At 42.3% G+C, this 24,586-nt stretch overlaps 1 protein-coding gene across 4 annotated transcripts; it reads left to right on the top strand.

The window, feature by feature from the left end:
• Positions 1-1,895: 1,895 nt before the first annotated feature.
• LOC147882195 (UMP-CMP kinase 3-like) lies at positions 1,896-23,610 on the top strand. 4 transcript variants are annotated; one of them, XM_087401378.1, is made up of 10 exons: positions 1,896-2,165; positions 2,680-2,757; positions 2,923-3,003; positions 3,077-3,140; positions 3,312-3,429; positions 3,529-3,685; positions 3,769-3,849; positions 11,804-11,911; positions 12,018-12,098; positions 23,222-23,610. In XM_087401378.1, the coding sequence occupies exons 1-9, from the start codon at positions 2,079-2,081 to the stop codon at positions 12,096-12,098; spliced, it is 855 nt and encodes a 284-aa protein (XP_087257504.1). In that variant the 5' UTR covers positions 1,896-2,078; the 3' UTR covers positions 23,222-23,610. The 4 variants fall into 4 exon arrangements, with proteins under 4 accessions (XP_087257504.1, XP_087257506.1, XP_087257505.1 ...); XM_087401381.1 differs by lacking the exon at positions 1,896-2,165 and adding an exon at positions 2,329-2,423; XM_087401380.1 differs by lacking the exon at positions 2,680-2,757.
• Positions 23,611-24,586: the final 976 nt, after the last annotated feature.

The raw sequence follows: 24,586 nt of genomic DNA, 5'->3' as shown, positions 1-24,586 counted from the left end.
CAATTGAAAACCAAAATTGATAGCATAAAGAATTGAGTAATATAAAAGAAACCTTTTAATGGCTCAATAAGAAAGTATAACCATAAGCCTCTCAAAAAAAAACTTTCTAATGGCTCAATAAGAAAGTATAACCATAAGCCTTTAAAAAATTTAAACTTAATGACCTTGATCGTGACAATCACAATCACAATTAACGAGCTAGCAAAAATTTAGGTCCTACATAACCTCATATCTTGCTACGTCTTGTTTGGGAAAGGGGGGAGACTCGGTATGGTATGCACCTTGCTATGGCTTGCTTAGGAGGGGCAACAAAGGTTGTCATGCCAAGCATTTTCAAAGTTCACCACGGTGGTAAGTCACTCGAATTCAATATTGTCTTGGCCAAGCAAATCCTTTTCCTCCATATTCAATATCCTTTTAAAAGGTTTGAGTCTTTTGGAGGTTGTGGGGACATAATGGAAAGAGTACAAGAGTAAGAAAAAAGCACGAGGTATAAATAGATTAATAGGAGATTAACAAACCGTGCTAACTTTGCCTAATATAGTAATCACTAAATTTCAATAAATCCACAAACTTTGCAAAAAATTGACTTGATTTGTGTTGATCATGGCACCCCAACCAAACAAGATGGCTACGCTACATGTCTTTGTTAATTGACACCATTTATGGGGGAGGAGGAGGGGGAGGGTGATGTGATTTGCAATTGCTTTGGAGGTGGAAAAAGGTTCACAAGATGTGCATGGCAGTTTTGAGTATATGCACATTTGCCTAGGTTGTGTCCATGTGGATGCTATCAAAAGCTTGCTCACATACATGGAGCATAGGATGGTGTGCCTTCATCCTTGTTGTAAAGTTGCCACACCCTTGGGCCCTTTTGACACGCTAAATCACAACCACGAACTTGGACCACAATTGGTTGCATGCACGAAAGCACGTTGCACGTGGCAATAAAACAAAATGTTAGATAGTAGACAATAGTCCAATGGGTAGAGGGAGGCACACGACGACAAAAGGTTACAAAGCCACCAAAACCTTTCATCAATTGGTAAGAGGAAAAAGATGCACTTCAAAATATGATACTTTGACTCCAAAAAATAAGTAACATAGACTCCTACATAGGTCAATAAGATAAAAAGAAAGAGCTAGAGGCAATACCCTCCAAAAAGAAAGAAAGAGCCTATTAAAAGGGGTGGTCAATCCATTAAAAAAGAAAGACCAAAATGCAAACCTAGGTCAATCATTAAAATAGGGAGAGAGAAGGTTAAAGCTAGTCTTGTTGGCCGAGTTTTCACTTTAGGATGAGAAGAATCAAGCCTTGTCTCCTATTGATTGGCATGCTTCGAATATGAGTATCTGACGATCCATTGTAGCTAACATAGGAGAATTCCAATCTACTTGTCTAGTTGCAAGAGGCCTGCTCGAATCCATGCCATAGAACCCCTCAAATTGTCAAAAATCTCGTCCTTGGTAAAGTTGTCATTGTTGGCTCAAACGCTCTGATATTACTTTGAATAGCTAGTGCATGGGGACCACTCAATTTTGCTTCTGAAGGCCTTATGACATGGGAGGGGTTTTGTGGGAAATTGCATTTCGCATGTGCTGAAAGGGGTTTTTAAAGAATTTGGTGGGAAATTCATCGTAGGTGGCAGGTTGTAATTTCATGCCTTTCCCCGAGCATCTGACCTTGGTGTATTTGTGGGAAAAGAGTGTGGGCCTTCTCCTTATGATATGCAAAGATATCCACATCATAGAAATGGTGGGAAATATTACTTTTTCCCATGTTCAGAATTTCCCATTATTTCATTAACGGTTAAGGCTGGGTTCACACCACCCGGATCCGCCCAAGTGTGGTCACCCTTACACGAGGGATTGGGGTAGTCGGGTTGGGAACCTTTCAGGGGACTCATTTTATTCGTTGAGGAATTGAAGCTATTGTAAGTAAAACACTAGGCAACAACAACTACTCTCAACCTTCTCAACCAGCTCTTTCGCCATCGCCATAGCCAAAGACCCCTCTTCCCTACACCTCTCCATCGCTATAGCCAACTCCTTCTAATGGAGACCCCCCTAAACGGAGCATGATCTTCTCGCGTGCTCACTTTGCATCCCGACAACTCCTTGCTTCCCTCGCGCGCAGATATTGCCCCCGCTTCGCATCTCAGCTGGTGTCCATTCTTTTTCCTTTGTTTTTTGTTTGAATGAGTTATTCTCCGCAAATGCTTCCATTAAATCGGAAATTAGCGCGATCGTAACTAGCGATCTGTTGCAACATAGCTTTAGAAATGGCAGTTATCAATGCTGCGGAGTTCCGTCTGTGATGCCTATATTCTCGATCGCATCGGAACTTTTGTTGTGTTCTCCACTCAATCGATGCTCTTTTCAGAATAAACGTGCTGCGCGGAGCCCGGGAAGCGAAGAGATAGGTAGGGATGGGGGGATCGAAAAACATGCGCGCTCGATCTGGCTTGCAATGTATCTTTGAGTAACAGATATAAGCTTGCCGACATACAATTAGCGTTTAGTTTCCTCGTGCACGCCTGATGCGAAAGATCTGCTTGATTCTGCCCGCATCCCTTTGGAAGCAACACGTTTACGATAGTTCTTATCCAATCTTGGAATAGTCGTCCCTGCAACTCATTTAATCTTGAATCTGGATTCTCTCTACTTAATATGATGCAGTTAGAAGGGGCAGCAGGTGTTGAAAGAGTTGATACTTATCGAATCCTGAAGAATTGGGGATTTCTTTCCACTGCTCAGGTGCCTTTATAGGTTTTTTGAGGGGGGAGAGAGAGAGAGAGAGAGAGAGTTACGGTGATCTAGCTTACAACAGGATATAAATTATTGAGTGCATATTAGATAGATCAAGAAACCAAAATACGTCTCTTTTCTCAATTCCTTGGTTTTTCTTAAAATTGCTTGCAGTTTCTTTTAAGGAGGTGGTGGGCGTCTACTGTCGTCAAGCAGATGGCTTCAGCAATAGCTGAGTCCGTGGTGGTGGAGGAGGTAAACTTGATTTGAAGTTTTTTCTGTGTTTGAGGGTTCTCAAGTTTCTTTCTTACATGATGTGGTCGTGCAGAAAGCCAATGGGAATGGATATAAGTTCTCTGACTTGCAGATGCCGACAGTAATCTTTGTTCTTGGTGAGTACGTGTCATTGTATTAAACTGGCATTGACCATAGTCAATAGTCAGAAATAAATCTTGCTAGCATTCTTGTATTACCAATAACTTACACAATGGATGGCCTCATTTTGGTTAATATACTGGATAACATGGTTACCAGTTTTGTAATTTACTCTCATGTGCATTCAGGGGGCCCGGGCAGTGGCAAGGGTACTCAATGTGCATTGATAGTGCAACATTTTGGATTCACTCATTTGAGTGCTGGAGATCTCTTGCGAGCTGAGATCAACTCAGGCAGTGAAAATGGGTAAATCATTTTGTCTTTATATAGTGTTTTCTAATACATTTCAGGTCGAGGATATCTTTGAACAGTCTTGGTGCAAAATTTTGTGCTGCAACCTTGCAGAACCATGATACAGAATATGATCAAGGAAGGGAAAATTGTGCCATCTGAAGTGACTGTTAAGCTCCTTCAGAATGCAATGCTAAAGAGTGGCAACAACAAGTTTTTGATTGATGGCTTCCCGAGAAATGATGAAAATCGAGCTGCTTTTGAGCTCGTTGTAAGGAATTTGTCTTCACTCAGCCCTTTTTTTTGCAATGAAATCTGTTTCTGCTTTGACCATTGTTCCTCTTTGTCTTGCAGACTGGAATCAAGCCTGAGTTCATTTTGTTCTTTGATTGCCCTGAAGAAGAAATGGAGAAGCGCCTTCTAGGAAGAAATGAGGTGCAGCATGCATGCTATATTTATCTTTTGTTTTGTCAGCTGCTGCCTTTCCTTTCTCACCTTTGAACAATTTGCAAGCTATCTGAGTTGTTCAGACATTTTTTTTCCAGACTAGGGCTGCTCGAGCTTTGACCTTAAGAGTGAAACCATATTAATTGAAAATTAGATGGGAACTTAAAGAACAAAACAATTTAATGCACCCTATCCTTCCTATTGCCCTTAGGACCTAGACACGTGTGTGCGCATTTTTATTAATAAAATAAGGATCACATGTCCAAATTCGATGCCGTCTTAGGCAGTGGCTCTAGCTTGACTAGTCCTATCTACTCAGATGATCCACCGTCATAACAAATCGGTCGGTGTCCATCATAAATACAAGTACATGTTACAGCATTGGCGTATAATATATAATAATGTTTTCAATGTCTACTAATCACAGATTAGTGATTTCTCGTCATGACACTCCCTCTTGCTTGAATGGACAGAAGTCCTCTTCTGGATCCTCTCTTGCGTATGCTTCTCTTTTACTTCTGCATTTGCATCTCCTCTTCATAATCTGCAAACATTCTTCTCTTGGCAGTACATGATCTCTTCTAAATCAAAACTTAAATCCCATCTTCAAGTTTTGATTCCTCTTGATGTTGAATATTCAAAATGTAGAAGTACCACTGCATTGCTTCTTCAATATCTCTTCATACTCAGAATTCTCTTCTGAATACCAAGCTGCTGAAATCTCTTTTTAGTAACTTGCTCAATAAGCTGAAACGTATTCTCAACAAACCAGTCAGTATTAAAATGATTCTCTCACCCAAATGTGTTATTGAACTAGATAGACTTTGGCTATAGATGATTTTGCGATGGAGAACTACTTAGTCTATAGAAACTATAGACCTTCAATCTCTTTTTTCAACTCTTCTATTTCAGTCCTATTCCTCCTATCAGACGCTCTACACGGATTTTTCTCCGTCTATACTCTACAATGAGTATGTCCACTCTATTCAGTTCACACATCCATACACGAGTGCTAGCTGAATGGATAGCATTTACTCTTGGTTTCATGTTCACCGTAGAGTCTTGGGATGAGGAGGTAGAAGCCTCACCCTCCTGCTTGGATGCTTTGCCGTTTCCTTTTACAGAATTTGTTTTGGCAATTTTGGCTAATAGAGTAGGACATTTATGCCATGGATGCCTTGGCTTATGTTTCTTACATCCGAAACATTTACCCTCCTTAATTAGCTTTTTCTTCTCATCGTCAGTCATGGAAGGAAATGGTATCCATCCAGGACGTGATTGACTGTTAACATTTTGTACAATAGCTTTCTCATTTCCTTTGTTGAAGGGTTTATGTGGATTTAATTTCCTCTCAGCAATCTCAGCGAATATAGTGAGGTCTTTCAAGGTGGTTGGGTTGAACATCTCAATCTCATATCTCACTTTCGGGGTTAGGGCTGCTAAATACTTCTTCCTTCTATCATCTTCGCTCTTCTCAGGTAACTCTAAAGAGAGTTTCTAGAACCTAGCTGTAAATTCAGCGTTATTCTCATTATCGAATTGCGTGAACCTTTCCTAGCGAAAGGTGAATTCTTCTTCATGAATCGGAGGCATGAAATTGGCCTTAAGTTATTCAACAAATTTGGACCATTGAAGAATAGGCTCTTTTCTCATTTGTGATAAGGACCACCACATTAAAGCATCCTTTTGTAGATGCAGTGTGGCAAGAGATGGTTGGTCTTATCTTGATGGGAAAAATATAGCTCAAAATGGCGAATCCAGTTGAGGATTTTAAATTGTCATCCCCAAAATTCAGCACTCTCTTAGTCCCTAATTTTGTTATAATGGATTGTTCAATCATATGGCTAAGCTAAGAAACCAATGTACCTAGGCATAATCTAGTACACTCTGTCCTCCGCCAGCTAAGAGACACATCATCTTGTGGGTGTTAGGGAGTAATTGCATTCCATTCAAGACTAGTATATGCAGCCCATTAATCATGCATCGGAGTGCTCTGCCTTGTGTGTTGATGGTGTTGTCCTCGGATCCTCTCTGCCACATGATGTCATTTCTGTGACTACTTCTTTATCCATTTCATCATGCGTAATGGGCTGAAACTGTAGTTGATTAATTCTTGCGTTAAGGTCTCCCAGCACTATGACTTGGCTCTTTTCTCTGAGTTCAGCCACATCAAGATATAGTGCTTCAAACGCAGCACTAGGGTCCACTCCGTGTCTACTGTAAAAGGGTGACTCATGGTGAGGTATGTAGCAACCTGCAAGAAAGACAGGGCATTTGCCAAGTTCTATTTTCAGCCACATTATCTTTTGTATTTGTCCACTTTATGAAGGCTGACTTTTTCTGCCATGTGTTCCTGTATCATGCATGCAACACCTCCTTGCCCTCTTTTCCCTACTTGCCGTTGGTATATTGAGTGCACCACATATCCCGGTATCTCTGGGATCCTGCATGTTTCACTTTCCCAGGTTTCTCCTAAAAGGATGATGTCTGCATCGTGAATGAAGGCATTTATGCTTATCCCTTTATGCCAAGGGAAGCCCCTACAATTCCAAAACATGACTTGTAAGCATTTGTGTGTCTCATGGGTTGTGAGCCCCTATTTCACATTTTGATCCCCATCTTGTGTTTGGGGCAGCTTTCCTTGTCTCATTAGTCTTTCCGTGTATTGCTTTCTTCGCACTTCCTGCTGTTTTGGGGTGCGGTCTTCACTGACATAGAAAGGTGTGCCTTTAAGATACACTTTACTACTATCCAGGATAATCTCCCTTTTCCGTGGATCTGCTACAGTGCACACAATAGTCCTTTTATTGGGTTTGTCCTCTTGTGCTTTCCCTACACGATGGGCTGCATATACAGTCACTTCAGGCATCGCAGAGAGAGAGAGAGAGAGAGAGAGAGAGAGAGAGAGAGAGAGAGAGTCTATTAACGTCCAGTGGAGACCAAAAAGATCTATGGGACAGCAAGAAACCCTCCAGTACATCTGCTTTAGGGAGGGCTCATGGCAGCTCCCAAGGAGTGCAAACGCAACCCCCATTGTTTAGAGTACCTACATAATAGTCTGAAAGAGTAAAACAGCCATACATCAATTTAAGGTAGAGAGTCTTTTGGTTTTAATGGCTGTGCCTTAACTGTAAACTGCCCATTTTCCATCCTTTCTGGAAGCTTGACTTTAGCTAATTCAGTTACCTTATTCTTGAGTTGAGCTTGTGTAAGCTCCTCTGCTATCCATGCTTTGGTACCCTTCAACTTGTAAGAATGTCGAAGAAGCTTGATCCACATATCTTTTGACTTCAGTGTAATGATTGCATGACCTTTATAGTGCATAATAGAAGTTGGCCTGGAGTCGTCATCATCTTGCTCATCATCATCTACCCATTCAATGTTGGGCAAGCTTGCTCTGATCTTTGTCAATATTTCACACACTGTGTCCTCCTCTTTGTACCAATCTTCTGGGAGTCCCCCTATTATAATCTTCAGTGCATTATCACATCTAGCTTCGTGTTCTTTAATCTCTGCTTGAATATCAGACTTACTTGCTTTGGTGTCCACTTCCACAGTCACTTCCTTCTTAGTAGTTTGTACTTCAATGTGAACAAGATCTTTGACTGTAGAGACTAGCTGTGGGGTAGGGGGGAAGCCTTACAAGATTGTACATCCTCATCAATTACTGCCTACTTACCAGGCCCTTTGAGAATGTGAAGTCGAGCCTTTACTTCTGCCAGTTCCAATCCTTCAAAAATCTGATCTTGTTGCCGAAGGATGGGTCATTTTGAGCCTTCTTGTTGGTAATTCCGTGCATATGGAGAGGGTGTCATGGCTGCAACTGTAGAGTACCGAGTCCTGATGGAGGTTGAAGGAGTTGAGGGTAGGCCAATCCATAAGTGGCTATCTATTGAACCCCCTAGCTTAACCTAACTCCCGGGTTAGGTTGGGGGTTTAGCCGAACTCAAGGTTAGGGTTAGTGTGTTTGGGTTGCTAGCCGAGGTAAATGTCGGCTGAGGCAAAGGGATGACGGGTGGAGAGTTGCTAACGGGTTGTACGGAGAGGTACAGATATAGGTATGGAGAGGTACGGATGGGGTATGCACACAGAGAGAGAGAGAGAGAGAGAGAGAGAGAGAGAGAGAGATTATCAAACTCAAAACTAAATTCTTGATGTTATAAACTTTCATTATGCATATATAAGTAGATTGTATTTAATTGGTTTTCATAAGAAGGGGAGAGAGACATGAAATCTCTAGGCAAGGAGTTATATATAATATGTTTGTGTATTTTAAAAAACGTTTCTAAAGTGTCTTATTTTGTAGACGTCTTTTTTTAAAAGTCTTTAAATACTCATGTCTAAAGCATCTTTTATGTGTAAGGTCGTATGTGTCTTAACAATCTTGCTTGTCAAATTCCTTTGATGGATGGGCCACTGATGTTGTGCTGCCAAAGCTATGAACACCCGAATGTTATTCAATTTGGCTGTTGAGTTTAGGCAATCAATAAGCTCTGAAAAGAATTTGGCTGTCGTGATAAATGGACCCTTGAGCACATGCAAGTATGCAAGATGAGCAGCATTGGGACAGCCAAGTTCAGCATGATCATTGAGCTGTTAGATGATGATGAGGAGCTTATGGATGTTAGATGTGACTCATGTGGAGACAAACAATGCCAAAATTGCTCAGAGCAGTGGAAAAAGGACGAGAACTCTCTAACCGGGACTCTATTTCCACTTATGTCTAATGGAGTCTCTGTTTTATATGAAGACCTTGGATTCCAAAGCCAATTGGGTTTTGAGGGCTAGAGAGGGAGAATTCGGAGATATCCTGTTTGTGATTTTGCTTTGACCTTCTTCTGGACTTAGAATTTATGCATAATTTATGCAGAGAAACTTGACTTCATGCCTAGTACAAAAGCTTGATGGGATATCTCAAGGTGTATGCCCCAGGCACACCTTGGGTTCTATGTGTGTGTGCTAGAGGCACAGTTAGGTGCCCATAAGCACTGTTAGGTGGTGGTAGATGCCACATAGGATGATTGAGAGATTCTAGGAGTTGATTGAGGAGATGATTGTGGAGCTTGGTGACTCATGTAGAGGTGCCTACATATGGACCTCACCCTTCTTCATTCTAATGCATTCTCTCATTTCGTGTTCAGCTTCATGCTTTTCTTTCACTTCTTCAACATGGTATCTGAGCACTATGACCCTCCTTGAGTCCATTTATGCCATGTCATCTTCTTCTTCTTCACCTTCCTCTCCATTTTGCCCCTTTCTGCCCAAACACTTGGAGGGCTGAGTTCTCTACCTAGAAGCAACCATTCCCAGGGTCCTTTTGGCTGGAGAGACCCTTCATATGGGCGACCTTCCACGTCAGAGGAATTAGACAATGGTGCCTACAGACCCGCGCAACAGCCGCCTTCTTCCTAACGCTATCTCGTGCAATACGACTTGTTGGAGCAGCCATTCCGAAATTCCTTTGAGCCACGCTTGCACAACAGCATGAGCTAGCCCTTGTCCAGATTTGAAGTGAAATGGTCTACCAGGGAGGGAGAAACAGACAAAAAACCAGTCGACATTTAAGCTGCTGGCTGTGGCGACATGACACGGCATTTCGCCTCTCTTCTTGAGTGGCTCTTCTTTGGTATACCAGCTTTATTTCTACCTAGAAAGCCCTCTTTTCTTTGCTTTGAAGAGTGAGATACAAGCCCTCCAAGATCAGGCCTCTGTTTTGGACAGTTTTGACAATGTTGTGAGTTTGGTGCTACATTAGATGCTACTTTAGCATTTCTGATGTTTTAAAGTGTTGAATAGCATCAGTACAATTGTGGCTACAACTTTCCTTGAGGTTGCTATACTTGGATTTGCTTGGAATACTTTCATTTAGCCACCTCTATAAAGCATGCAAGTTGAAGTTTCATTTCCATTATGATTTTTATGGAATTTGGTTACAAGTCTTTGCTACACTAAATGCTTGTACTTCAAAGCTTTTCAACTCTTTCTAGCCTTGTAAGAGAGTAGACACTGCCCATTTTGGGTTAGACTCTCATGGCTACCTTCTTGAATATTGATAAGTTCAATGGTAAAGGCTTTTACACATGGCAGATGAAAGTTAAGTTTGCATTGATGAGGGAAAACCTCTGGGGGCTTGTCAAATCTGCTTCAAGTTCTTCTTCAACAGCCTCTAATGGTGGAGAATCCTCAGCTCCTACACGCCCGGCACGAGATCCTGCTAGAGAGGAGAAAGCCTATGGCATTATTGCTCTTGGCTTAGGAGATGACTATATTCATCACATTTCTGATTTGGAGTCTCCTTTTGAAGCTTGGCAGAAGCTTGATATTGTTTTTTGTGCTAGCTCTCACATCTCAAAATTGTCACTTAAGATTGCTTTCTTTGAATTGAAGATGGCTAGTGGCACTCCCTTGGCTGCCCATGTCAATCACATGTGGAGTCTCATGACTCAACTTGCTTCTATCAATTCTCCAATCACTACAGATGATGCAATGGCAGTATTGCTCAAAAGTATGCCTGAAGATTATGATCATGTTGTTACCACATTGAAAAATCTTCCTAATCCTACTCTTGAAGGTCTTATTACTGCTCTTCAAGAAGAAGAAAGGCACAAGGAACTCCGGAGAGGCAATGACACAGCCTATGCCATAAAAACTCAAATGGGCAAGTTTCAACCTTGCAAACATTGTGGGAAGACTAATCACCTCTTAAACGATTGCTTCAAGATCAATCATTGCAAATATTGTGGCAAAAACAATCACCATGAAAAGTTTTGTAAAGCAAAAAAGGAAGCAACTACAAAACCAGAAACTGCCAATTTACTCTCAGTTGATGTGCCTCCACAAGATGAGGCCTCCTATGATGATTATGCTTTTTGAACCATCTCCATATATGCTCGAGATCTCTCTTTTATGTTGAGTAAAGGTACTCTGCCTGGATAGTCCTCCAAAATGAATGGAATAAAATATTGTGTTCTTTGTAAACACCTCTGGTCACCATATGATGTAGGCCATGTGTATGTGTTTTGCTCCATGGTACCTTCTGCAGACATTGTGTGCATGTACATGCAGGGGAGATAACCATTGGAAGGTCTTATGTATCCCTTTGTTTACTTCACACCCTTGGGAACCCTTGCTAGCATGAGATCCTAGCCATAGATTTATCCTTGACCACCATGAGATGGCATGAGAAACTATGAGACTAGATGTATCCTTGACATAGCCTGAGGCATTCCCTTGAGGGGGGGTTTGATGGGATATCTCAAGGTGTATGCCCCAGGCACACCTTGGGTTCTATGTGTGTGTGCTAGAGGCACATTTAGGTGCCCATAAGCATTGTTAGGTGGTGGTAGATGCCACATAGGATGATTGAGAGATTCTAGGAGCTGATTGAGGAGATGATTGTGGAGCTTGGTGGCTCATGTAGAGGTGCCTACATATGGACCTCACTCTTCTTCATTCTAATGCATTCTCTCATTCCGTGTTCAGCTTCATGCTTTCCTTTCACTTCTTCAACAAAGCTCACCATGATGAAAAACAAAAGTATGTAAAACATTGGGTCATCTTGAAAGAGCACTACTAACCAGAGTGTGTAGAGAATTTAAGTGTGAAACGACTGCAAAATGTAGTCCATCTCATGTGTCTTTTTTTAATTAGAGGATTTGAACTAAAATACGCGACTCTCACGATTGGGCTTCACTAGAAAGTCGTTTCCCAGCATATAGTGTCTCCATGTGTGAGCGCATAAATTACAGCGAGCAATTCAGAACTTTTGAAATTGTGTGGGATTAAGTAAGCCATCTTTTGCAATAACACTATGATCGTTCATACATTCTTTGTTTGGTTTTGCAAGCTTTAGTAACACATTGTGGACATGCAGCTTACAGAATTTGATTTAAGAAATATAGATTTTAAAACTTGTCTTAAAATTTGATCGCTTTCTTTGCAGGGTCGTGTTGATGACAACATCGAAACAATTAGGAAGCGTTTTAAAGTCTTTGTTGAATCCAGTCTACCTGTCATTGCGCATTATGATTCTCTTGGAAAGGTTCGAAAGGTAACCTGCTGCTTTTACTTATATGTGCTTCTTGACATGGATTGTTAGTAGTGTAAAGCTGCGACCCCTTGGAGCTTAAACATGTTGATCTTATGTTGATCAACAGATTGATGCTGTGAGAGCAGTAGAAGAAGTGTTTGAAAGTGTTCAATCACTTTTTGTTCCTTTTTCAAAAGCAAATGCATAGGTATGTATAACAGGTTGTGTTTTCTAGTGCTGTTGTAGAACATATTAAGACCACTGCTTACATGAGCCATGACATTATTTTCATTTCCTTGTGCTTGTATCCTTGTTGTTTCGCTAAGTCAACCAGAGGCATTGAAACCTTGTCTAGACTTCAACTCAGCTTCACTAGTCGAATTGCAGCACTTCTAGCTATTTCGCATGCGGAATTACCTCAACAGATGACCGGAAATCAAATTGCAGCAACAGAGATCAAATTACAGCACTCAGCAGGTTCATACTTCAATATAAGCTTCGTCTGGTGGCTGGAAGCTTCAAGACAGCAAAGGGAGCTTTAACAAAGAGCTGGAATTGAAATTGCAAGAGGGGTGAGGGAGAGAGAAGAGCAAGACACCACACTAGGGGCCAGGGATAAGGGCTGGCCCCACGAAGGTCATTATAGCAATAGAAAAACCAAGTACAAAGTGGCTGACAAGTGAGCAATCTGAGTACAGATCTCAACAACCTTGAGAGCATAGAGGCAAACAATTTATAGACTAGGCCAGGCAGCTAGAAAGCATGTGCTTTCTAAAAGCTGGGTCTGCTTTCTTAGCCTAGAATAGGCGACTTTCCCAAAAAGATGGCTTTAGATATTTTCTCCAAAAAGTAGGCATAGATCTTGTTTTTGTTCTAGTGGGCCCTCTTTTAAAGTGGGGCGCCACTAGTCTTTGTGCTTTTCCCTTAAAAGTGGGGAATTTAGCATTGTGCATGGTCCTACACACTTGTGGGCATCCCTATAGTGCTCATTAACCAATGTAAAGAAAAGAAAGTGAAACTTGTTCTAGTCGACCGTAGTCAATAAAAAGATTCTCTTTATTTCTTGGGAGAAGTACAAATTTGTGACATTCCCTCGGCTTCTAATTAGTTGCCCTCAATTGAGAAGCTTCTTGGTACAATTGTAAAATTGTGGATACTTTGATACACCACTAACCTGCGTTGCATCAAGCATGGTATGATGTGCTCCTCAAACACCCCCCAAAAGATAGTGTTTTCAGATAGTCAAGGCATGACTTACAGCCAACATCTCTTTTCAATGTCCCCCGTATGCCGCTTTGCATCTCGCAATCTCCGACTTTCGTAGCCCAGCACAGGACCATCTTGATGAAGAGAAGCTCCTACACAATCTAGACATGCATCACGGGTTTGTGTAAGTTAGGAATAACAAGAAATGGCTCTGTGGTTAACTTTTCCTTGAGAGTGTTGAAAGCTGTCCTTTGTGGCTCTCCCCATTTGAAAACTGCAAACGTCTTTGTCAAATCGTGAATTGGGGCTGCAATATCAGCAAAACGTTTGATGAATCTCCTATAGTGGAGACAAAGTCCCAAAAAGTTGCGTACATCATGCAACGTTCTTAGCTCGGGCCATTCTTGGATGACTTTGATCTTTGTAGGATCCATCCGTACTACATCTTTGGACATATTATGTCAAAGATAATAGATTTTATTTAAGAAAAATTCACTTTTTTTCCATTGATGTAAGGTTATTGTCTCGTAGTTCTTGGAACACAATGGTGGTCCATCATCGTACTAAGAGTGGCAGGAGCATTTGTTAAGCCAAAAGAAAGACCAAGAAACTCGTATAATCCAAAAGTCGTTTGAAAGTTGTCTTGTGGATATCATGGGGATCTTCCTTTTAATCTATCCAACACATCATCTCTATGTGCAACCTGTTCTTGACCATCATTTGCTGAGGGCTCTATAGTCAATACACACATCGATGAGACCCATCCTTCTTTTGAGCAAACAACACCGGTGAACAAAAAGGCGAGTGACTAGGTGAGATGAGTCCTTTGGAGAGCAAACCTTGTACTTGAGCCATGATCTCTTCGGTCTGGTCTGCACTTACCCGATAAGGTGACTGGTTAGGATTGTTCACTCCTTGGAATGAGCTCAACGATGTGATCCTTTAACTGCTCTAGAGGTAGCTCTCCTAGCAGTGAATCTGAAAAACAACTTTAAAAGCATCTAGAAAGCGAAATTCCTCTTTATCTGGAGTATCAAACTCAACTTTCATCCTCTTTTTCTTTAACAAAGATCAGACAAGTGGAACAAAGATCAGACAAGTGGAAATTGGCAAATTTATTAATTTTTCGACAAAAACGCTAGATACAGCTGGAATAGTTCTACTCTTGCTTTTGCAACAATCTGGTGCTCCTTGTTTCTATGGGTTAAAACAAGTGTCCTTTCTTGCATGTGAGATGCACACCCTTCCTATGGAACCAAGGCATCCCCAAAACTACATCAAATTGATCCAATGGCGAAGTGAAGAAGTCCTCGTGATCTAGATAATCCTAAACATGGATCATAAGCTTGCCAATAAGAGGCATCACTAGTATTGACTGTCCTTGGAAAATGTGCTAGGCATCAAGAGATTGCGAGAAGCTTGAGGATTCTTGAAGGCTCTTACAAAGTCTTTGTCAAGGTCCTCTTTGGCTGGGTTGTCCAGTGGCTGAACTGCCATATGTTTTGAAACCGTGATGTGCTCAGAAGTGAATAGAGATGAAAACAGGGCTGTCTGTTAGCTTAACTTATCCGGCGAGCACTAAATCGTTGGAAAAGAAATAATTAAATCTGGATTGCACTTTGGGCAGCTGCAAAAACTTGAAGATGATGGACTTTTTGGCAGCGAATTAGCAAAACGATTTGCTGTTTTGGGACAGCAAACAAAGCTGAATCAAGCCGTCAAAATTCAGAAGGAACTATGCTTGAAATCTGTCGTTATAGGACAGTGAGCAACGCTTGAATCAAAATTTTCACCAAAATTCTCGGGCTGCTTGCAGGTTAAATCGCTCGTGTTTTATTCACAAATTTGGGGCGAACTAATTGGCCGGAGCAAGCTGAACTGGATTGCGATCAACCAGGAGCTTATTGCCTGGATCTTTTGCGTCGAAAATCTCTCCTCTCAATTTGCTGCTGCCCCTCCTCAATCTGCTTATACTTTGGATCATTGTCACCAAAGAGGCTGAACTCTGGTACCACTGAACTCCTTGTCTGGACTTCAACTGCAATTCATCAATTAATCACATCACTTCTAGCCATTTCTCCTTCAGAATTGACCTTAACATACGGCTGGAAATCAAATTGCAGCAACAGAGATCAAAGTGCAGCACTCGGCGGCAATTTGCACTTCAATATATGCTTCGTCTGGTGGCTGGAAACTTCGAGACAGCAGAGGGAACTTTAACAAAGAGCAGGAATTGAAATCGCAAGAGGGGTCAGGGAGAGAGAAGAGCAAGACACCACACTAGGGGCCAGAAAGGAGGCTGCCCCCCCCCCTGAAGATCTTTATTGCAATAGAGAAACCAAGTACAAAGTGGCTCACAAGGGGCAAACTGAGTATAGCTCAACAACCTTGAGAGCACAGAGGCAATTTATAGACTAGGCCAGGCAGCCAGAAAGCATGTGCTTTCTAAAAGCTGGGCCTGCTTTCTTAGCCTAGAATAGGTGACTTTTCTAAAATTAATTTCTAAATTTGTACAAAGGCATATATATATATATATATATATATATATATATATATAGCTGTGATTTAGAGCTTTTCTCCAAAAAGTAGGCACAGATCTTTCTTTTTCTCAAGTGGGCCTTCTTTTAAAGTGGGGGCGCCACTATTCTTTGTTAGATATGCTCAATGCCCCACCCTCCTGGTAACCACCAGTGGTCCAAGGTGCTCAAGTTGTAAGGCTCCCATATGAGGAGAAGCCATGTGTGAGCCCGGGACACTGGATGGATCCTGGCTTGCATGTCATATGAGGTCTATCAATGAGACCATTGATGGTAGAAAGGTGATTGTGTGGGAGCCCCTTATTCTTGCTGGGGCCTGGGGGCCAGTTGGCCCCCAGTTGGGGGGTCCCAGGGGGGCCAGCGGTTCCCCTGGTAGGGGCTCGAGGGTGAGAGTCCTCGAGGCGACGGTATAGGGAATATTGCTTGAATATTCCATGGATGACTAGTCGGTTCCACCGACTAGGTTGATTGGTCGGCTTCACCGACTAGGTTGACTAGTTGGTTCCACCGACTATGTTGATACGACTATCGCCCTCATAGCTATAAAGAGGCGACCTCCCTAGTCCATTGTATCAGATCAGTTCAGATCACATTAGATCTTTCAGCTAGTAGCTCTTCACCTAGTATCTGTCTAGATCGCCATCTAAGCTCCACTGTGGAAGCGCATAGGTGGACGGAGCCATCATCTGTACTACATCAGTATTGAAGGAAAATTTTGTTCATTTCCAGTTTGCTGTGTACTCTCTATCTTTAAGATATTAACTCAGAGGATTAATGAAATTATTCCACTATAGGCTATGTATGCAGGTTTGAATGATGAGTTAGAGGAATATGTTTTTACTATATTCACACACATTCTTGGGCATTTGGTAAAGTAGTAGTGTGTGTTTCGTCTGCTGGAGCTTTTGTTTGTAATGAAGGGCTTGCAGATTCATGTTCACACACACACACACACGTGCCCGCATGCGCATACTTCTGCATGTGCACATGTTGTCTCCTTCCTCTGGGATATTTCCAGCAAATATTCTCCATTCTTCGATTGTGCTAATACACAAGAAGTATATTTCAAGAAAAATAATGAAAAAAGTACACACAATCTTGGATATGAAGTCATTTATCTATAGTGTATCGGTCTTAGGCATGTTTAGAATGATTGAACATAAGCTGAAAACAAACCGTGGGGAGCTGAACAGCTTGTTTTTCTTCTTGTTCCAAAAAAGAGTTAAAGTGAGTATGCATGTGCTTTCTAAATAAGGAATTTAATTTTGCATCATTGTAAGAACGGGAAAAACGTCATACAAGCCACAAAGGGCTGGAGCAAAGGGCTCGCTAAGCCCCTTGCTGAGTACTACGCTGAAATAAATAGCTCAATAGCTCAAGCAAAATCAAATACAGAATATGTCATATCATATCATATCATGTCATGTCATATCATATGATGGAACTAGGACAAGATCTCAGAATCTGAAACCTAGCATTGTGGTGGCTCGTGTATGAGCGGCGAAGATGTCTCGGATTTGCGTCTGTCTGGCTGTCTCACGTTGTGGTGGCGGAGGAGGTCATGGTCTCATTGATCTCTGAACCTGCTGAGCTATGTTTAGAGTGACCCCTCGTCTCGGGCAGTTTCCTTAGAGGAAAGCTGTGATAGGTCGGACCTCAATCGAGTGTGCTCTGGTTGCTCTCCGTGTCATAGGTAGCCTTTGCAATCCTCTCTCAGCAATCTATACCGCCCGCATATCAGCTAGCTCTTCCTCCTCCACCCCACTATGATGGGATATCTCAAGGTGTATGCCTCAGGCACACCTTGGTTTCTATGTGTGAGTGTTGGAGGCACAGTTGCTCTGAAGTCATCAATGATGTCAGTGAGCATGTATGAGGTGCCTACTTAAGGACCTCACTCTTCTTCATTCCATAATGCAAGTAATGCAAGTATTCTGAGTTTGTGTCCACTCTTTGCTTTCCTTTCAGCTTACCGACATGGTATCAGAGCTCTTTGATCCCCCTTGAGCCCATTTCTGCCACATCATCATCTTCTTCTTCATCTTCTTCTTCTCCATTTTCCTCCTTCCCAAAATCTTTGAGAGCTTGGTTCTCCGCCTACAAATGACCATTGCCCAAACCCTCTGAGCTGTAAACTCCTCTAGTATGGGCGAACTTCCACCTGCAAGCAATTGAAAAAAAAACGTCTCTGTTGGCTGCCATTCTCCAAACAGCGCATTTCTTCTACTGCTCAATACTCCCTGCTTGTTGCGCCATTGCTTGAGCCCTCTTAGGAGTGGATGGGCGACCTCAAGACGAAGATTTTGAGCCATTTTTCAGCTCATTTGGTTCAGTAACGAAGGAGAAATCGTCAAAACTCAGGTTCAGCCTGTAGCAACTCCCCCGGGCAAAAGCGCGCACCATTTCGTCCAACCTCTGTGCTGGACCCTCTCTGGTATATGAGCTTTCTTTTGCTTCAGAAAGCCCTCTTTGCCTTGCTTTGAAGAGTGAGCTACAAGCCCTCCAAGTTCAGCCTTTTGGTTTTGACAGTTTTGGACAAGTTTTTGAAGATGATGCTACATAAAATGCTACTCTAGCATTTCTGGTTTTTTGAATCTTTCAATAACTTCAGTACAAGTGTGGCTTCAGTTTTGTTTTGAATTGCTAGACCTGGTTTTGATTGGAAAGTATTCATTTTAGCCACTTCTATGAAGCATGTAAGAAGAAGCATCATTGTTTGAAATTTGGTCACAAGACTTTGCTACATTAAATGCTTATATTTTGAAGCATTTTAGTTGTTATTCTAAGCCCTGTAAGAGAGAAGACACTGCCCAATACCTGGGATAGACCCTCTCATGGCTTGCTTATGCAAAATATGTGAAAAGCCAAAACATAAAGCAATGTCTTGTTATGCTACAAAGGATGAAAATGCCAACCTGACTTCCTTGTTGAAGATTGCCAAAACAATGGTTGCCAAAAAGGAAGCAACTACAAAGCCAGAGATCTACCCTCTCATGGCACTTTTATTTGACTCCAAGTATAAGAAAAAGATGAAGGTCAGATACCTAAGATATGCTTCTCTACACAACTATGGAGATGACAAGATAATTGTTCTCTTGAAGGATATGATTTTCAGATTCACTTGTTCTATCATAGTACCATCTTATAAGGCACTAGACACTGCCCATGTGGTAAGACCTTGCCTTGACATGGATATTCTGCCTCCACAAGATGAGGCATCCCATGAAGATTATGCATTTTAAATCATCTCTATGTATGCTCCAGATCTCTCTTTTTATGTCAAGGTACTCAGCCTGGATAGTCCTCCAAAATGAATGAAATAAACTATTGTGTTTTTGTGTGTTTTGTAAACACCTTTGGTCACCTTATGATGTAGGCCATGTGTATGTTTTGCTCCATGGTACCTCCTGCAGACATTGTGTGCATGTGCATGCAGGGGAGATAACCATTGGAAGGTCTTTTTGTATCCCTTTTGTTTACCTTGCACCCAACGAAACCCTTGCTAGCATGAGAACCTAGCCATAGATTTATCCTTGACCACCATGAGATGTCATGAGAAACTATGAGACTAGATGTATCCTTGACATAGTCTGAGGCATTCCCTTGAGGGGGGGTTTGATGGGATATCTCAAGGTGTATGCCTCAGGCACACCTTGGTTTCTATGTGTGAGTGCTGGAGGCACAGTTAGGTGTCCACAAGCACAGTTAGGTGGTGGAGAGCCACATAGGATGATTGAGAGAATCTAGGAGCAGATTGAGGAGATGATTGTGGAGCTCTGAAGTCATCAGTGATGTCAGTGAGCATGTATGAGGTGCCTACTTAAGGACCTCACTCTTCTTCATTCCATAATGCAAGTAATGCAAGTATTCTGAGTTTGTGTCCACTCTTTGCTTTCCTTTCAGCTTACCAACACACTATGCCTTGGAGCTGAATCAAATGCATAGAAATCTATGACATGCGGCCGTGTCTGGTCAACCTCTGTATCTTGTGGTCTGGTTCCCTCCTATTGCTCCCTGATCTATCGTAGCAAGGTCTCCTTGTGGTGGCGCATCTCAAGTAGATAGAGCCCAATGTAGACCTGGTCATGGAAATGGATCAGCAGTGGGCCGAACCCACTCCCATCCTGATAAAGACAATGGTATCGCCCCTGTATCTCGTAGTAGGCTGGGCAGGTGCATAGAAAGTGCTCCTCTGTCTCAATCTCTCCTAGTGTGCATAACATGTACATCTGCTGCTCTCTGGGTATAAATAAATAAAAATAAAGAAAAAGGAAACACATCTATCAAGTATGATGCTCAAGGGATAAGTATATCATGTGATGCAGGAGAAAACAAATACCCTAATAAGGCAAAATCAAACTCCTAGAAGAGAGCGAGAGAAAATCCAAGGTTGAGGCTGAAAATGTCACCTCAACCTTGTGGGAAACTCCGAGAAGAATGGGGAGCTGCTCCACCTCCTGAGGAAGACATCCCTCTTGGTAGAGGCTGCCCGTTGAAGATCCCTACATACTCCTCCTAATGGCCACCAAGCTGTGTACCATATCGGTACTGGCCAATGTGTGTGGAGCCTGGACTTGGGACCGTGACCCAAGTTTGAAGCTTTTCAGCAAGCTTTACACTTGGTACTTTTTGTTGTGTGATACTGCTATCCATGTACTATCATAGGTTACCATATCCATTTTGGATGAACATGTGCAACCATGATTAAGTTTCTAGGTATTCCTGTGAAGTTTCCAGGATACTTCAGCCATACCATGGAGGGGGTTTTTCTTGCCGCATTTTCCCTGGTATGAGCCTTGTAGGCTAGCTTTAGTCCCGCTAGGACATTTAGTACCGTTAGTATTGTTAGTACTTCCTAGGGTTAGGACACTTAGGGCCTTAGCACATGGATGGGGCTAGCATGGGTTTAGGATGGGAATCTTTTTGTCATCATTACTCCCATCCTACACCAAGTGGTCTAGGATGGATTTAGAATGGGAGTAGCCACTTTTTCTCCCATCTTGGACCATGGCCTCTAGACTCTAGCAGCTAGAATGGGTTCCCCTTTTTTAGGGATTCAAAAACATGGAAGGATGACATGTGTCCTTGTCCCCACGTGGTCTTAAACACATGAAATGATGCCATGTGTCCTCTTCCTCCTAAATCCATCCCTAGTTCTTTTTTTGTTAGCACATGGTGGGATGGGAATAGGATAGAAATATAAATGGGACCACTTGGACCACCCTTTCCCATTCCCATCCTATTTTCTTCCCATGTGCTAAGCCCCTTAGTCCTAAGATAGGCCATATAGTATATGGCTGTACTTTGTACTTTACTTATTATCATTCCTGCTGCATCCTGCAAGTACACTACAAACCGTTTCGTGATCTTTCTCTCCACTCAACAAATGATGCCAAGGTGGTTGAGCCAAAGTTGATCTTGCTTCACAGATGAATGGTACGGTAACCGCCATTGCTTTTATACAACCAAGTTTCAGCATCGGGGCTCCTAGGTTGAGGAAGATGATCATCCTCAACTCCTTGCAGAGATTACAAGGAGGCTTTCAATTTCTCGTGTGTTCAGCTTCAGCAGAAAGGGATGTCATGGGTAGGCTTCAGCATACTGTCTACATTGCAGTAGTAGCAGCAGACACATGGACAGCAGCCGTGGGCTGCCACATTATCATCAGCAGCAGTGCAGCTGCATGGGGCAGCCATGCAGGCTGCCACATCATCTATGGGGCAGATCTGCTTTAGGTACAGTCAGCATCTGTACTGCCACATGTGGTGGACAGGTCCGCAGGATAGGTGCAGGCTTCTGTATCAATTTGCATGTCAGTAGGCTGACATCAGCAGTCTGGTGTTTTGACAGGGGGTTGGACCTTTTGCAATTGGTCACTCCGAGGGGCCAGCCTTGGCCTTTAGTTTGCAGCAGCTCTTCACTGGAAAGAAGCCCTATTTGCAGCAAGTGTAGGAAGTAGGAGAGGAGGGCAGGCTGCCCCTCTCACGCCGTACTCACAGGAAGGGTGACTCCTTCACACACAGTTACACAGACCAGCCTTTCTGCATCTAACACAGAAATACATTATGACAGGGGCCCATTGCACCCTTACGCATGTATGCAAGCACACGTGTTTCAATCTCTTTTCAGTTCGTCTTAGCAGGCTAGTGACAGAAGTAGTTACCTCACGTTCATGTTACAGATTCTGTTCTGTTATTGCAGGCATTAGACTGCCCATACGTGGCTAGGGTTGCCCCTACTGCTGCGATTACTGTTCTTAGGTTTGGGAGAAGCACTTAATGATTGTCTCATCGACCTTTTCCTGCTCTCCTGATTAGTCTCTTCCCCTCCCACCTGGGAGGAGTCTATCTGTTTTTTGGGTTTTGTACTTGCTATTTCTTGGCGGCCCTCAGAGGATGATAATAAATCCTCCTCCTTCCCCTTCTCCCTCCCCCCTCTTTCTTTCCCACCCTTCCTCATATCATCTTCACTGTTTCTCTCCTCTCCTGAATGCTTCAAGAAGACCTGTGACTGCCACCATACAGCATATACCTGCTGCTGTACCAAACGTACTGCTCTTGCTGCATGCTGCATGATGCTCACTGGTTAGCCCTCTACCTAAGCTTCTGCCCCTCCCACCTTTAACAATGGACCATGTGGCAGCCTACATGGCAACGGTACTGCCCACATGGCTGTCCTGTTGAAGATTACACCACCCCCCCCCTCCCTAGATCCACACGTGTGCTCATGTAGTAGTCTCCCATGCCCCCAGTCGTATCTTGGTACCATTTCCTTGTGTTCTCCTCATGTGGGGCTTACAGGCGGGGCAATGGATCGTAATTTTCAACTGCAGAACATTGTAGTCAAGCCTTAATGAGCTAAACCTCTACTTACTCAATTATATGCATATCAGCTTGGAAAGGCTTTCTGATAAGGTGATTAATGCTTGCAGATTAAGATGTGGGTGCTCATCGTGAACTTTGTCTCTCTCTTTTCTCTCCTTGGCTGGACCTTTTCTGTAGCACAATTATGGCTGTGTTGTATGGGATGATGGAAGCAAATAGAGGTGGATTTGCATGCATATCGACATGATTTCTTCCATGGAAATGATGTTGTGTTCACTATAACCAGAGGGGGAAACTTTAAGAAATTCATATACTGTGCATATAGATCACCCTAAATTGCAGGTTGTCAAAGGATCACTTCAGAAAGTAAAACACCACATTGAGGCTGTGTGCATGTGTATGCATGCATGGGTGGATGGTTGCATGTGTGACCGTTGGGTGCATGAGTGCATACATGTGAGTGTGCACTCGCACAGAGAGAGAGAGAGAGAGAGAGAGAGAGAGAGAGAGAGCAACAATTTCACGGATACAAAGTTAAAATCAGAGAGGAAATGGGAGACTTAATGCTGTCCTTAAATATAAGGACAAAGGTTACCTTTTAATAGGTGACAAGCATCTCTTGGAACTGGACATCGACCCCCTCTATCTCCTGTATGTGCATGCATGTGGAGAAAGGAAGAAAGAAAGAAGAGAGAGAGAGAGAAAGAGAGAGAGAGAGAGGTGGATGAATTTAAGAGATTGATTGAGTTGGCTTTTGGTTTCAGGTCAATGTAATTTTGCAGTGTTCTTAACTCGACCCTTGTTGACCACACAACCTCGTATTTGTTTCATCGGTCATTTGCCTTACCTTAGACATTCCTAAATAAAGGAAAAATGTCGGGGGTATTGCTGATGAGTTCCTAAATAAGGGGAAAATGTCGGTGTATTGCTGATGAGTTAATGCGTGTCAACCCATTGAATTCTTTACAACATTGACTTGTATTGGAGGCTAATCACTGATTTTGATTTTAGTGCAAAGAGTGGATGAGAATTAAGCCATCCCTTGAGGGCTCACGAGTTAATATTTTTATGGGCTTATCTATAACTACCAATGCATATGTATTCGACTTTTGGTAATTGTGAAATCAACCAACGAATATCACTTTTTTAAAAAAAAAGATACAAAGTTATAAAAACATTTGTTAATTGGGTGTACTTTGTTATAAGATAATGTCCTTGTGTGCTAGCCTTTGTAATGAGTAGGTTTGCTCTCCATTGTTGCAGACTTGGTAAATTTTAGCATAAGGGCTTTAAAGACATATGGATGCATTTTTATCCGTGGAGAGAGAATGTTTATGTTGTATTGTACACACATTTGGTGATAGCTGTAGATCGTTGGAGTGATTCATGATGGAGTTTGTCATATAGGCGAACCATCTTGTTGATCAATGTGACATTGTTTGTTTTCTTTTTCCATTATAAGTTCAATATGCATATGCAAAAAAAAAGGGTGTCCAAACACGATATTATGTGTTGCATGCACTTTGCTTTTTTTTAAAAAATGGATTAGACATTGGGCCACTTCTATTGCAGTTGTCACATGGACAATTGCATGGATGATGGCTGTCGCTCTTCACTTGCATTGTTTGCTGTAAAATCCTCAATAGTTAGGAATTATTGCGAAACGTTGCATAGAAGACCTAGATTTGAATTCTATTATATGACTCTTGTTATTGATCACCCATAACCAATAGTGTTGCTATTTGATTGACTGCTTCTCTCGGGGAAGTGCTTTCTTTGATTAACACTTTTCGCCAAGTTGCACACCTCATCCCACTTTTTTTGTGTGCCAATGGTGTGTATGCTCTATATGCATATGTGATCTATATAGAGTTCACCCTCTCAACTAACATGGTATTAGAGCTTGCTTGAAATGTCTCCCCCATCTTGGGTGTGGGCCTAAAGCACTCTTGAGCAAGATGCACACTTTATCCCATTTCTTTATGCACCAAGCTCTCCATGCATGTGTGATCTATAGTTTTCACCCTCTCACTCCTTGTCTCTAGCAAGGTATTCAAGCTTGCTTGCAATAAATGTCTCCTCTTATGTGCATGAATTTGTAGGTCTTGGAGAGATTAGGAAGTGGGGAG

Source organism: Dipteris shenzhenensis, chromosome 30 (assembly GCF_047967505.1).
Source record: "Dipteris shenzhenensis isolate YYH24624 ecotype China chromosome 30, Dip_SZ_1.0, whole genome shotgun sequence".
Lineage (NCBI taxonomy): Eukaryota > Viridiplantae > Streptophyta > Polypodiopsida > Gleicheniales > Dipteridaceae > Dipteris > Dipteris shenzhenensis.
This window is presented reverse-complemented; position numbering and strand designations above follow the sequence as displayed.

Bases quoted from the DNA above. Each gene is read 5' to 3' on its own strand.
- LOC147882195 (XM_087401378.1), top strand. From the start codon at position 2,079: ATGATCTTCTCGCGTGCTCACTTTGCATCCCGACAACTCCTTGCTTCC. The intron at 2,758-2,922 runs GTGCCTTTATAG...AATTGCTTGCAG, and splicing joins GATTTCTTTCCACTGCTCAG to TTTCTTTTAAGGAGGTGGTG. The intron at 3,850-11,803 runs GTGCAGCATGCA...CTTTCTTTGCAG, and splicing joins GCCTTCTAGGAAGAAATGAG to GGTCGTGTTGATGACAACAT.